This window comes from Phyllobates terribilis, unplaced genomic scaffold (genome assembly GCF_046119375.1).
Source record: "Phyllobates terribilis strain yellow unplaced genomic scaffold, ASM4611937v1 Scaffold_7__3_contigs__length_470593459, whole genome shotgun sequence".
NCBI lineage: Eukaryota > Metazoa > Chordata > Amphibia > Anura > Dendrobatidae > Phyllobates > Phyllobates terribilis.
The window spans coordinates 265567276-265582373 of record NW_027362767.1 but is presented as its reverse complement, the minus strand read 5'-3'; the positions used below and the strand labels follow the sequence as shown (position 1 = coordinate 265582373).

Sequence of the window (15098 nt, the reverse complement as noted above, 5' to 3'; positions counted from 1 at the left end):
AACCACTAAGACTGATATTACCATCATACAGTGACCATATTATGGTGATATGAGGTCTACACTAATGCTCTGCAGCAGGGCTGCCACCAGGAATTTCAGGGCCCCATACTGACAAAATTTTTGTGCCCCCTTGAGACTCCGCTCAGGCTTCACCCCAGCTCCACCTCCACCTCTCAAACCTTCCACAGTCCCACTGCCCACTCTTGGAAAAACTCCATTTCTGCACCACGTCCTCACCAATCACACATTAACAGTTCCCATCGAACACCAGATCACATACATAGCCATCAGCTTTTGTTTTGGCCAAAAGAATTTTTTAAGCCGCCACCAGGACAAGGTTCTACTCTAACCTATTAAAAAAAATTTAAAATATCCAATACTCTTTTTAGGTATATTTTTACTTTTCTGTAAGGGAATGTGTAACATACATTTTTTAAAATGACCAATAATATCACATACAAGGGACAAATACCGTCACACCATGATCAGACCACATATTACCACCACATAGTGACCGAATAATACCACATACAAGGAACAAATACCACCACACCATGACCAGAGCCACATATTAACACCACATAGTGACTGAATACTACAATACTGATCATTAATAAAAAAAAAACAATACTAATATTACCATAAGTGCCATAATACACAGGAGCTCTGTATATGGTGTATTCTGTACAGGTAATACAGTGATCACCAGTGCCATTATACACATGAGATCTGTATATAGTGTGTAGTGTACAGGTTATACAGAGATCACCAGTGACATTATACCCAGGAGGTCTCTATATAGTGTACAGGTAATACAGTGATTACCCGTGACATTATACGCATGAGCTCGGTATATAGTGTCAGTGTACAGGCAATACAGTGATCAACAGTGACATTATACACAGGAGCTCTGCATATAGTATCAATGTGCAGGTAATACACCAGTGCCATTAGACATAGGAGCTCTGTATATAGTGTCAGTGTACAGGTAATACAGTGATCACCAGTGACCTTATAAATAGGAGCTATGTATATATTGTTAGTGTACAGGTAATACAGTGATCACTAGTGACATTATACACAGGAGCTCTGTATATAGTGTATAGTGTAAGTGAACAGGTAACACACTGACTCAACGGTGATGTCTCTAGTTGAAGTCCTTCATCTTTACTTTTCTTTTTCATTCAGTGCAGACCGCCATCATGTCTTCCAGACAAGACTCGTCTCTGCAAAAAATAAACACAGTTATCTAGAATACCACTTACAGAGCACATTTCCCACTTCTTCCCCAATCTCTACACTATGCAGCTGAATACAGAAGTGTACCCACCATTAATGTATAATTAGTTATTATGCAATCCACCATTCCAAATTGAAATTGTTATCCTCCACTGTGCCCCCACTGACTATAAATAGCCACTTTCCCCACACAATAAATATATAATTTAATTAGCACCTGTACTCCTTCCTCCAATTCATTACCAGTCACACTCCTGCATCCTCAATACCCCCACTCTGTACCTCCCATTCCCCCGATGCATTATATTTACATGCCCCTTCTGCCCCAATTCATTATGTCATGTCCTCTTTCTCGCAACCCCACCCTCAGTTCATTATCATTTGCTGTCCCCCACCCTCGATTCATCATTAGCTTTCCCAGGGCCGGCGTCAGCACCCGGTGCACCTGGGCAAGTGCCGGGGCCCTGAGCAGGCAGGGGGGCCCACTGGCGGTTGCGCACCCCGCTGGGCTATGGGCGGAGGAGAGTGGTGTCAGCGCCCGCCCTTCTCCGCCGCTTGCTCAGGGCCCCGGCAGCCTGATACTTACCTCTCCCCGCGCCTCCGCAGATCCGCTGTCTTCCTGCTCTGCGCTCCATGTGACGTCTCAGGTCAGAGGGCGCAGTGACGTCTTTTCACCGCGCGCTCCCCTGAGCCGTCACAGGGAGCGCAGAGCGGGACGACGCCGGCAACGCTGGAGTCCGGACCCGAGCAGCGGGCAGCAGGTGAGAAAGAGGGAGGTGAGTATTTGATTTTTTTTTTTTTAATGTATGGAGGCATGGGGCATAATATGGGGGGGTGACATCCTGCATGGGGCATAATATGGGGGGGGTGACATCTTGCATGGGGCATTATAAAGAGAGGGGGGGTGTGACATTCTGCATGGGGCATTATAAAGAGAGGGGTTGACATCCTGCATGGGGCATTATAAAGAGGGGTGGTGACATCCTGCATGGGGCATTATAAAGAGAGGGGGTGACATCCTGCATGGGGCATTATAAAGAGAGGGGGTGACATCCTGCATGGGGCATTATAAAGAGAGGGGGTTACATCCTGAATGGGGCATTATAAAGAGGGGGGGTGACATCCTGCATGGGGCATTATAAAGAGAGGGGGTGTGACATCCTGCATGGGGCATTATAAAGATGGGGTGACATCCTGCATGGGGCATTATAAAGGGAGGGGGGTGACATCCTGCATGGGGCATTACAAAGAGAGGGGGTGACATCCTGCATGGGGCATTATAAAGAGAGGGGGTGACATCCTGCATGGGGCATTATAAAGAGTGTGGTAACATCCTTCATGGGGCATTATAAAGAGGAGGGGTGACAGCCTGCATGGGGCATTATAAGGTGGGGAACAGCCTGCATGGGGCATTATAAGGGGGGGACGACAGCCTGCATAGTGCATTATGTGGGGGGAATAGCCTGCATGGAGCATTATAAGGGGGGGGACAGCCTGTATGGGGCATTATGTGGGGGGTAACAGCCTGCATGGAGCATTATAAGGGGGGGACAGCCTGTATGGGGCATTATGTGGGGGGTAACAGCCTGCATGCAGCATTATATCGGGGCCAGTATCCTGTATGGAGCGTTATAAGGGGACCAGTATCCTGTATGGAGCGTTATATGGGGGCCAGTATCCTGTATGGAGCTTTATAAGGGGACCAGTATCCTGTATGGAGCGTTATATGGGGGCCAGTATCCTGTATGGAGCTTTATAAGGGGACCAGTATCCTGTATGGAGCGTTATATGGGGGCCAGTATTCTGTATGGAGCCTTATATGGGGGCCAGTATTCCATATGGGGCCTTATATGGAGGCCAGTATTCTGTATGGAGCCTTATATGGGGGCCAGTATTCCGTATGGTGCCTTATATGGGGGCCAGTATTCCGTATGGGGCCTTATATGGGGGCCAGTATTCCATATGGGGCCTTATATGGGGGCCAGTATTCCGTATGGGGCCTTATATGGGGGCCAGTATTCCGTATGGGGCCTTATATGGGGGCCAGTATTCCGTATGGGGCCTTATATGGGGGCCAGTATTCCGTATGGGGCCTTATATGGGGGCCAGTATTCCGTATGGGGCCTTATATGGGGGCCAGTATTCCGTATGGGGCCTTATATGGGGGCCAGTATTCCGTATGGAGCCTTATATGGGGGCCAGTATTCTGTGTGATACGATTCGCTGGTTTCTGAGCTATTGTGGAATTTACAATAGATATTGCTCATGAAATGTAAGAAGTGAAATCTTTGCATTGTACTATATATATATATATTTCTCTGCTGTATCTTTGCATCATGAATTTTGGTATGTGTTAAAGGGGCCCACTGAGTCTCTTTTGCCTGGGGCCCACAAAAACCTGGAGCCGGCCCTGAGCTTTCCCCACCCCCCACCTTCAATACATCATTTGCTGTCCCCCATCTTCAATTCATCATTAGCTGTCCCTTATCCCGCACCTTCAATTCATCATTTGCTGTCCCTGTCCCTCACCCTCAATTCATCATTTGCTGTACCCATCCCCCACCCTCAATTCATTATTTGCTGTCTCTTACCCCAATTCATCATTATTTGTGCTCCCCCCAACTCAATATATCATAATTCACTGTCCCCCGTCCCCCACCCTCAATTCCTCAAGATTTGCCCCACCACCACCACCACCCCCCAACCCATTTAATTCTTTTTTTTTTTTTAAGTTTTTCAGACTTACATTTCATACGATCTTCTGCAGGCGCAGCTCCATTTCTGGTATCCTCCTGGTATCCTCCAGTCATTGCGTACGGCGCATCACCAGCACATCACAGAAGAGCCAGAGAGACTTCCCTGGATCTGCACGGCGGCGGAGCACCCTGCATTATTATACCCTGGGGCCCAGTGAGCAGAAGCAGAAGAAGGAAAACCCGGACTGGATCCGGGCCCCCCTCTTTACTTCTGCTACTGGGGCTCATACAACTTTAGGGGCAGTAATGCCCTGATGGCGGCCCTACGCTTCAGTGGTGAAAACCTGTACCAGTTTCTTTTCGATTTGGCCCAGATCACATGACCACTTCATCCATTCATAACACGCCTTTGCAAAATATAACACACAGACATCTTTGCTTACTGCGTCTCCAGTCCACTCCTCACATTCCCCTCCTCTACACAAACCATATAGTGCTATAACCAGTACCCTAGACGATACCATGGACAAAGTTCGGCGCGCAGACCGAGACAGTCGCAGGGCTGAAACAGTGGCCTACGGGCCGCACCGTGCCCTCCATCCATCCGCTACCGCCGCTCGCTGTCACCCCTCTCAGCATCCTTTGGATGTAGACAGCGGTAAATTCATTGGTGGAGGACGGTGCTGCTGGCTCCATCTTCCACCAATCAGCATGTGAGCCAGTAGTCGCGATGACATCATTTCACCGCATCAGCTGTGCACTGCAGAGAGTCAGTGAATCGGAGAGAACAGAGGCAGAGCACCAAGGAATGGGAGAGAGGTAAGTATGTGACGCGCCCCCTGGGACATATTCTTTAGGGGGAATACCCGGAGCCGGATCAGATGGGAGTTGTAGTCGCCGAGTGGCTGTGACCCGGTCCGTGCCCAGGGTGTCAAGCTCAGTTGTATGTGGCAGTCCTACAGATGTTATTAAGTTCTTTATTGTCGACTACGCCACCCGTTGTATTGCGGTCACTATGGCCGCCGCTGCAGCAGGGTCCGCTGAGGCTGATGGTGTTGGTGCAGCTTTTGATAGTATAACCCCCAACGGGTGGGGTATAGCCTCAGGGGGTCAGGTGCAGAGGATGGGGGTTGTGGTGGTGCAGCGTAGATGTTAAGTGAAGACAGAGTCGGGTTGTGCAGTTTAGGGTATTTACTCACTGCTGATGTTCCGGTCACTCCAGCTTCAAGTGACCACCCGAGCCGTGCTGCGTCCACCAGGTCCTGGATTCAGCAAACCCCCAAACAAGTCCGGAGCGTGACCCTGAGCTCTCCTTCTGTCCTTTCCTCTGGCCGTCCCCACTAGTGATCCACCTAGGTCCAGCTCCCTCGGGCCTTCTGTTGGGAGACCCTTGGCCTTGGGTTCCCTGACCCTCCACGTGGTTTGCCTTCGGGGTGGATGTGGTGGGTGGCCGTGGCAGACGCTGCCCACGGCCTCCGGTCTCTGGCTAGGGTGTGCTTTTGCCCCCACCAGTTTGGGATCCGGTACCCTATTGCCGACTCTTCACCCGGGGATTGAATTTGGGTTCTCAGAGTCCTTTCTTTTTCCCTCTCTGGGTCTTTCCTTCTCTGCTCCACTCTCTCTCTGCAGGCTCATCTGGACCTCTGCTTCTTACTGACTCTGACAGACTGACCCTGATCTTAGATGGTGCCCACCTTATATACTCCCTCTATGTGTGAGCTCAGGTGACCAGCACCCAATGAGCTCCTAACTTTACCCAGGCTGCTCCCCCTATCTGCCCCTACACTACTTGGGATGTTCCACCCCCCTCCCACTCCAGCCAGGAACAGACTCGGTCGTACCTGCACATTTCTAAGTGGGAGTACCGTCGGCCTGCCCCTCGGAAATGGGATGTGTGTAGTGCATGCAGCCTACCGAGCTCAGGTCCACACTCCATCCTTACCCGGGAGTGGAATATCACACCTCTGGGTTGAGGTGCAATACCCCTGTAGCAGCCGAATCCTCAGGGTGCTACATTCCCCCCTGGTAAATCACAGCACGTCCTCGGGCTGTAAGAACAAAACACCACAAAACATACAAATTTTTTTTTTTTCATATAAACAACATAATAAAAACATATAAAATATCATATATATATCAGAAAACTTTTCATATAAATAACATTCTCGTCGCCTCTGGCTCCTCCTCCGGTCACTGTGCAACGTGTGACCGGGTAAAGTGCGACAGTCTTTTCTTGAAAAACTCGTGGCTTTCCTGTAAAACCAGTAGGGAGCGCTTTAGGACGCGCAACTATATACAGGGGATATGGCCGCTCTCAGTCCTCGGCCAGGTATAAGGGAGGAATGACCACTCTCAGTCCTCGGTCAGTGGGATTTAAGGGATAAACGGGTAAACAGTTCACACATGCTGGTCCCAACAGGGACTATATTATCAGCAACAGTTTCTTTGGTACCCCGACGGGTAACTATGTACAGCCTCTACTCTGCCGTACTCAACGACGACGTCCTCCTGCTCTTTCTTTGTGGTTACTTTTAGCTTCAGACCCGTCCGGGTCCTCTTGTTCTTCCTCCTCACACCGCAGCTCTTCCTCCGTCAGGCGATGCACATGGAGGGCGTAGGGTCCTTTGGCACACTTGTGCCGGGTGAAGGTGACCTCGTCCCCGATGTAAAGGTCACGACCTCTGTGTCCCTCCGGTAGGTGGGATTCAACGTCTCTCCTGGTCACGAAGACGTCGCCTGGGGTGCGGTGGTCTCGGATGAAGCCCCACCCATGCTGCATGTTAAACTTGATCACAGTCCCGGTGGTGCGGGGACTATGCGCTGCACGGGGGTCTCTCCTGGCCCGGCTCTTCTGCTCCGCGCTCCTTACTTGAGCTTGCTGTTCCCGGACCCGCCTTTCTCTCCGCTCCCTCTCGAAGACCTCGAGTTGTTGGCGGCAGCACTCAGCACGCTCCGCTGCAGCTGCCCGAGTCTCCTGAGTGAACCCCATGAGATCTTCTCCGGTGGGGTCCCACTCAAATTGGGCCTCTTCTAGCGGGGGCGAGATCCTCTTTACGGGCTTTGGAGCCGGGATCAGGGGTGCACACATGGCCCCAGCCTTCCTCTGCCGCTCCAGTTCATGATATTCCTGGGGCCAGATGAAAGGCTGCCCATCCGGGCACGTGTGTTGGGTAAACAGGTCCTCTCCCAGATGCGGCACTCTTGGTCTTATGGGCGCGGTGGTGTTAGCGCCCGGGTTGCCCGGGCCTTGCGGCCAGGCCTGGGGTATCTGGAAGGTGAAGGGCACCGTAAGAACGGCGGCGCCCTGTGTTACTTGGCCCTGCGACCAGGCCGGTGGCTCCGCGGAGGTAGGGGGCGCTGTTGGTGTTGCGGCGCCCGGGGGTACTAGGCCTTGCGACCAGGCTTGTGTTACTTCCTGCTGGGCCACGCTCGGGGTCATTGCGCATGGCGTCACAGGGGTCGCGGCGGCGGCTTCCGGTTGAGGCCTAGTCTGCAGCAGTGGCGTGGCGATTACGGGCACGGCAGGATAGACTTCGGGCTCTGCGACGGGGAGCTGGGGCAGGTACGCGGTTTCCCGGTTTGGGGTATAGACGTCCCCGTTACCTGCCTCCACTCGTTCGGCTCCCTTCTCGGCGCCGTCTCCGGCCTTCAGTCCTCCCGCGCCATCCTCAGAGGCGGTCTGTCTCCTCGTCTTGGGTGGCGTGCTCCGCTGACAGGTCTCGGTCTGCTGGGCCATCTCACGGCTCCACTCCGCCAACGTCTCTCGCTGCACCCGGGCCATCCTCCTTGCGAGGCCCTCCAGAGCGGTCTGTGCACACTCCCGGTCTCGGGGGAGCTGTGCTAGGACCTCCACTAGGCCTAGTGGGGTCGTTGCTTCCAGCAGGCTCCTGACCAACGGGTCGGTGCTGCTCTGCTCTCCTTCCGTTGTCTCCAGCAGGCTCCTGGCCAGCGGGCCGGTGCTGCTCTGCTCTCCCTCCTCTGTTTCTAGCAGGCTCCTGGCCAACGGGCCGGTGCTGCTCTGCTTTCTCGCCATCTCCGGGTAAGCTCCTCCGATACTCTTCTCCAGGCTTCTTGCCTCCGGGTGCGCTCTCTCCAGACTGCTCCAGGCGACACCCATCTTTGCTCTCTTCTTCTCAGTCCTCCCACTTCGAGGGCGGTCCCGGGGCCACTTGGTGATTGTCAGCTCCAGGGGCAGTTCTTTCACGCTGACAGACACCTCTAGCATCACAGTCTCTGTTGGTGGGGGCGGTTTCCACTTTTGGCGCCATTTTCGGTCCTGGCCCACGATGGGAGGTGGCCTCTTGCCACCCTCTGGCACGCCCATAATGGCGTCCGCTCTTCCAAGGCGGGAAACCTTTGGAAATGGCGGGAATCGTCTCCCAGTGGCGGGAAACTCTGCAGATGGCGGGAAAAAGCTGTTAATGGCGGACAACCGGCGGGAATCGATCTGTGATGGAGTCCGATGGCGGGGACCCTCCGGAACCGGCAGGAGACTTCTTTTTGAGGTAAACTTGTTCTTTTCTTCAGGCACGCAGTACCCGGGTGTTGCGGGCACGTAATCCTGCCGACTACGCCAAAGTTGACGCGCCCCCTGGGACATATTCTTTAGGGGGAATACCCGGAGCCGGATCAGATGGGAGTTGTAGTCGCCGAGTGGCTGTGACCCGGTCCGTGCCCAGGGTGTCAAGCTCAGTTGTATGTGGCAGTCCTACAGATGTTATTAAGTTCTTTATTGTCGACTACGCCACCCGTTGTATTGCGGTCACTATGGCTGCCGCTGCAGCAGGGTCCGCTGAGGCTGATGGTGTTGGTGCAGCTTTTGATAGTATAACCCCCAACGGGTGGGGTATAGCCTCAGGGGGTCAGGTGCAGAGGATGGGGGTTGTGGTGGTGCAGCGTAGATGTTAAGTGAAGACAGAGTCGGGTTGTGCAGTTTAGGGTATTTACTCACTGCTGATGTTCCGGTCACTCCAGCTTCAAGTGACCACCCGAGCCGTGCTGCGTCCACCAGGTCCTGGATTCAGCAAACCCCCAAACAAGTCCGGAGCGTGACCCTGAGCTCTCCTTCTGTCCTTTCCTCTGGCCGTCCCCACTAGTGATCCACCTAGGTCCAGCTCCCTCGGGCCTTCTGTTGGGAGACCCTTGGCCTTGGGTTCCCTGACCCTCCACGTGGTTTGCCTTCGGGGTGGATGTGGTGGGTGGCCGTGGCAGACGCTGCCCACGGCCTCCGGTCTCTGGCTAGGGTGTGCTTTTGCCCCCACCAGTTTGGGATCCGGTACCCTATTGCCGACTCTTCACCCGGGGATTGAATTTGGGTTCTCAGAGTCCTTTCTTTTTCCCTCTCTGGGTCTTTCCTTCTCTGCTCCACTCTCTCTCTGCAGGCTCATCTGGACCTCTGCTTCTTACTGACTCTGACAGACTGACCCTGATCTTAGATGGTGCCCACCTTATATACTCCCTCTATGTGTGAGCTCAGGTGACCAGCACCCAATGAGCTCCTAACTTTACCCAGGCTGCTCCCCCTATCTGCCCCTACACTACTTGGGATGTTCCACCCCCCTCCCACTCCAGCCAGGAACAGACTCGGTCGTACCTGCACATTTCTAAGTGGGAGTACCGTCGGCCTGCCCCTCGGAAATGGGATGTGTGTAGTGCATGCAGCCTACCGAGCTCAGGTCCACACTCCATCCTTACCCGGGAGTGGAATATCACACCTCTGGGTTGAGGTGCAATACCCCTGTAGCAGCCGAATCCTCAGGGTGCTACATATGTGTTGCTGTTTTTTTTTACATGTGTATGGAATATTTGTATATATATAGTGGACTGTGTGGGGATTATACTGTATATAGGGGGGACACATGCTGTATATGAGACTATGTGGGTCTCATGCTGTGTATAGGGGGTTATGTGGGGCACATGCTGTATATAATAGGCTGCATAGGGCTCATGCTGTATATAGGGGGGCTGTGTGGGGCACATGCTGTATACCAGAGGCTATGTGGGGCTCATGCTGTATATCAGAGGATACGTGGAGCACATGCTGTACATGGTAGGCTATGTGGGGGCACATACTGTATATAGGAGGCTATGTGGAAGATCATACTGTATCTAGGAGGGTATGTGGGGGATCATACTGTATATAAGAGGCTCTGTGGGGGCTCGTACTGTCTATAGGAGGCTATTTGGGGGCTCATACTGTCTATAAGAGACTATGTGGAGGATCATACTGTATACAGCAGGCTATGTGGGGTTCATACTGTCTATAGGATGCTATGTGGAGGGTCATACTGTCTATAAGAGGCTATGTGGAGGATGATACTGTATACAGGAGGCTATGTTACGGTATATAACGGGCTGTGCATGGGCTCTTACGGCATATAGGGGCTATGCGTGGCCTCTTATGTGATATAGAGGGCTGTGTGTGGACTTGTACGGTATATAGAGGGCTGTACTCGGGCTCATACTAAATATAGGGGGCTGTGTGCAGGCTCAATAATATATAGGGGGGCTGTGTGTGGGCTCATACGGTATATAGAGCGATGTCAACATACTTAATTCTGCTTAATATTAAGTCATACAATTAATATCAATCTAAAATAATTATAATTAATATGTTAATATTAATTATAACAGAATTGATAATAATTATAGCAGAATTAATTTTACCCTATTGATTCGGCCCTCCACAACAGTCACAGTCTTTTATGGCCCCACTGGAAAATTAATTGTCCACCCCTGATCTAGACAATAATAATGCCTCCACTAGTCCCTGCACGGTAATATCATCCTCCTGCTGTGCCCCACACAATAACAGAGCCCACTACAGTAATGTGTTCCCTCTGTACTTCCTCATAGTAACTCCTTGCATATTTTCCCCTAGTTGGGAAATTAACCCAGGACCCGAGCGCTAAAAGTCTACAGTGCTAACTTCTGAGGTATCGTGCTGCCCTATACACAGTATGATGCATCATAATCCACTATTGACAGTATGATGCCTATAGCCCCCTATACACAGTATGATGCCCTGTAGCACCCTAAGCACAGTAATGCCCCCACAGCCATGATGCACCCACCCTATACACAGTATGTTTCCCCCACAATGACCCTATACACAGTATGATGCTCTGTAGCCCCCTATACAAAAGTATGATGCCCTGTAGAATCCTATAGACAGTATGATGCCCCCACAGCCACCCTATACCCAGTATGTTTCCCCCACAGCGACCCTTTACACAGTATGATGCCACTTAGCCCCCTATACATAGTATGATGCCTCCACAGTACATTCCCCCATACAATGCCATCAAGGTTCCCACCCCGTCTCATGGGTCCCATAATAATAAAAACGTTTATACTAAACTAATCCTTGTTCCCTGCCCACCACAGCCTTTATCTCCTCTTTTAGCTTGTATAACAGTCGGCCGCTCGGACTGTGAGATGTAGTGATGTCTCCACATCGCATCCTATAGACTGCTGGAGTAAATGGCGGAGCAGAGAGCAAAGCGCCACAGCTGCTGACAGTATTGGCATTTCTGAGGTGTTGCGAACGTTACGGCCCAAAATTACCTGATGGCCACACTGGGTCTGGACACAACCCCTGCAGTCACATACTAAGGCTTTGCAGCTGCTGAATTAGGAAATTCTGCAGCAGTCAAAGATGAAATGTATACTATCAGATTATACAACATCTGAGGCGTTTGATGAGGTTATACAGCGGCTGAGTTGTATTATGAGGTTCTGCAGCAGTTAAGCTGCCTGATGAGGTTCTGCGCATCTGAGGTGTATTCTAAGGTATCTGTATGACTGGCACAGAGCTCAGTTGATTTCGGTCATATCTTCACCGGAACACTGTGGGTACAAATCTGACTAACACAAAGTTTTGTGGAAAGGAAGAAGGAGGGCAACTAAAAAGCAGAAGGAACTGAGCGTGATGGCAGCTGTGACACCCTGTTAACACCTCTCCACAACTCTCTGCTGAGCACCTTCCTGCAATCTCTGCCTGCCCAATGCTCCACCACCTGCAGTGAGGAGCGCTGTTGACACCGCACAGGAACACCTTACTACTAGGAAGCCTTTGCCTACAGACCCAAATCTGATTAATGACACCGCAAACCTCCATAAACAGACCACTCTGTGAACTGGTTACCACAGCGACTGCTCATCAAGGTAGGACATAAGATCTTCTCCCAGGGGTCAGAATGCCGCCATGAAATGGAGGGATAGAAAGCAATGAGTAGATTCTCGTTTTCATGATCAGTAAGGTTCCCAATGGTCTTTACCAGTTGTCTAACTAGGATCTCCTGCCCTTCCTCAGGTACAATGGCTATAGCTTGGAGATTGAGGCAAAGGTCAGCATTAGGAAGCATCTTTGCTTTGACTGTATTGGCCTGGAACATTCGATTTGTTCTTTTCTTTGACTCTGAAGGAAACTCGGCTTCTTCTAGTGATGACACCACCATATTGATTTGGCATTGGCCTTTTAACAAGCCCATGAACCTCTCGGGAGATATTTGCTTCAACGCCTACAATATTAAAAACTGTAGACTGACTGATGATAGGAATATGTTCAACCGCAGTAATGTGGTCGTCTTCCACCACATAGAACTGAACCTTGTAGGTCAGCAGATGCCTACTCAACCCAGACCTTCTCAGCAGATGTGGGTTTGGGCGACTCTAGAATCTCCTTCAAATACTAATGGGCTCATGAAATGGAATAGCACATTCAACTGGACATTGACTTACCGAGAGGATTCGGACGTCTTTGTGCCATACGGACAGATGGTTCCGAACTTGGACATGGCACTGAATGCCACTATAAAGGCCGGTTTAGTCTCCTGGGCCGTCAGTCATTATCACCGGACTCAAGAAAGAGCCAACTTTTACAAAGAGCTTTCTTCATACCTCAAGGTGGATGTGTATGGTAAAGCCAGTAGGAAACCTTTATGTTCATCATGCCTTCTGCCAATGATCTCCAAATACCTCTTCTATCTTGCACTGGAGAACTCTATCCATAAAGACTATATTACAGAGAAGCTGTGGAATAACGCCTTTCTGGCTGGTGCCGTCCCAATCGTGCTGGGTCCACCACGAGAAAACTATGAAAAGTTTATACCTTCCGACTCCTTTATCCATGTAGCAGACTTTCCATCACCGAAACATCTGGCAGAATTTTTAAAGACAATGACCCCAGAACGCTACCAAGAGTTCTTCCGCTGGAGACAAAGATATGGTGTCAAAGTCTACACTGACTGGAGGGAAAGGTTCTGCATGATCTGCTCCAAGTACCCAAGTCTGCCCAAGAGCAAAGTATACACAGATCTAAACGGGTGGTTTACTAGTGAAAATGTTTAATGAGCAATTACAGTTATTACTGATGTTTATATAAGATGCACTATATACTATCATACTGCCCCTATGGTCAAGAATATGACTACTATAATATTTCCCCTATGTATAAGAATATAACTACTGTCATACTGCTCCTATGTACAAGAATATAACTATTAAAATACTGCCCCCTATGTACAAGAATATAACTACTATTATACTGCCCCCTATGTACAAGAATATAACTACTATAATACTGCCCCTATGTACAAGAATATAACTACTATAATACTGCCCCTCTGTACAAGAATATAACTACTCTAATACTGCCCCTATGTACAAGAATATAACTACTATAATACTGCTATATGTACAAGAATATAACTACTATAATTCTGCCCCCCTATGTACAAGAATATAACTACTATAATACTGCTAATATGTACAAGAATATAACTACTATAATATTGCTCCCTATGTGCAAGAATATAACTAGTATAATACTGCCCCCTATGTACAAGAATATAACTTCTGAAATACTGCCCCTATGTACAAGAATATAACTACTATAATACTGCCCCTATGTACAAGAATATAACTACTATAATACTGCTCCCTATGTACAAGAATATAACTACTATAATACTGCCCCCTATGTACAAGAATATAACTACTATAATACTGCCTCCTATGTACAACAATATAACTAGTATAATACTGCCCCCTATGTACAAGAATATAACTTCTGAAATACTGCCCCTATGTACAAGAATATAACTACAATAATACTGCCCCCTATGTACAAGAATATAACTACTATAATACTGCTCCTATGTACAAGAATATAACTACTATAATACTGTACAAGAATATAACTACTATAATACTGCTCCTATGTACAAGAATATAACTACTATAATGCTGCTCCCTATGTACAAGAATATAACTACTAAAATACTGCTCCTATGTACAAGGATATATCTACTATAATACTGACCCCAATGTACAAGAATGTAACTACTATAATACTGCCCCCTATGTACAAGAATATAACTACTATAATACTGCTGCTATGTACAAGAATATAACTACTAAAATACTGCTCCTATGTACAAGAATATAACTACTATAATACTGTACAAGAATATAACTAGTAGACTGTGATTATAGTGGTTATACCTGTATGTGGAATCAGTATTTGATGATATTGCATATAATTGACTGACAGGATTGTATATTTCACTTGTGCAGGTTGCATTTTCCGTTATAACATTTGCACACTTTTCTTCCTCTAGATTATAGTACAACTTGCAGTGTTTTAATATTCATACTAATGTGGTAGATGGAGCTGGAGAGTATGGTGGTGCACACATTTTTATATAATACAGCTGTCACCCCCATAGAGCTGCTGTATGATTTAGGAATTCTGGGTAGTGTTGTTTCATGTTGACCTCAGGGATTGAGGAAGTAGCTAACTTCTCTATCCATGACTGAATGAGTCCTGATGCGAGTAATGCATTATGAGTGCCATAGTAAGTAACGGTAATGAATTAATGATCCTCAATAAATGGCTTGGTCTGTGGTAATGTCTGTGTCTTATGTTTCTCCTTACAGCCACAAGATAAATTCATACAAATCTCTGCCGCGTTCACACCTCTGATGAGTCAGATAGAAACAGTTGGTGAGACTTTGATAAAAAGAGGGTGGGCAGACGCCCAGGGTGCCAATATGAATCATTCAGACGAAATGCATAGTTGGAGGTATGGGAAAACATTCTCACATAATAACCCTTCTCGCCCATTTAGAAACATGGACTAACAGCAAAAGAAAAAAGCT

General features: G+C 49.0%; 1 protein-coding gene across 1 annotated transcript; it reads left to right on the top strand.

The window, feature by feature from the left end:
- Window positions 1–11847: 11847 nt before the first annotated feature.
- Window positions 11848–14786, top strand: FUT7 (fucosyltransferase 7). The gene is made up of 2 exons (XM_073637845.1): window positions 11848–12101; window positions 12250–14786. The coding sequence occupies exons 1-2, from the start codon at window positions 12035–12037 to the stop codon at window positions 13284–13286; spliced, it is 1104 nt and encodes a 367-aa protein (XP_073493946.1). The 5' UTR covers window positions 11848–12034; the 3' UTR covers window positions 13287–14786.
- The last annotated feature ends 312 nt before the right edge of the window (window positions 14787–15098 follow it).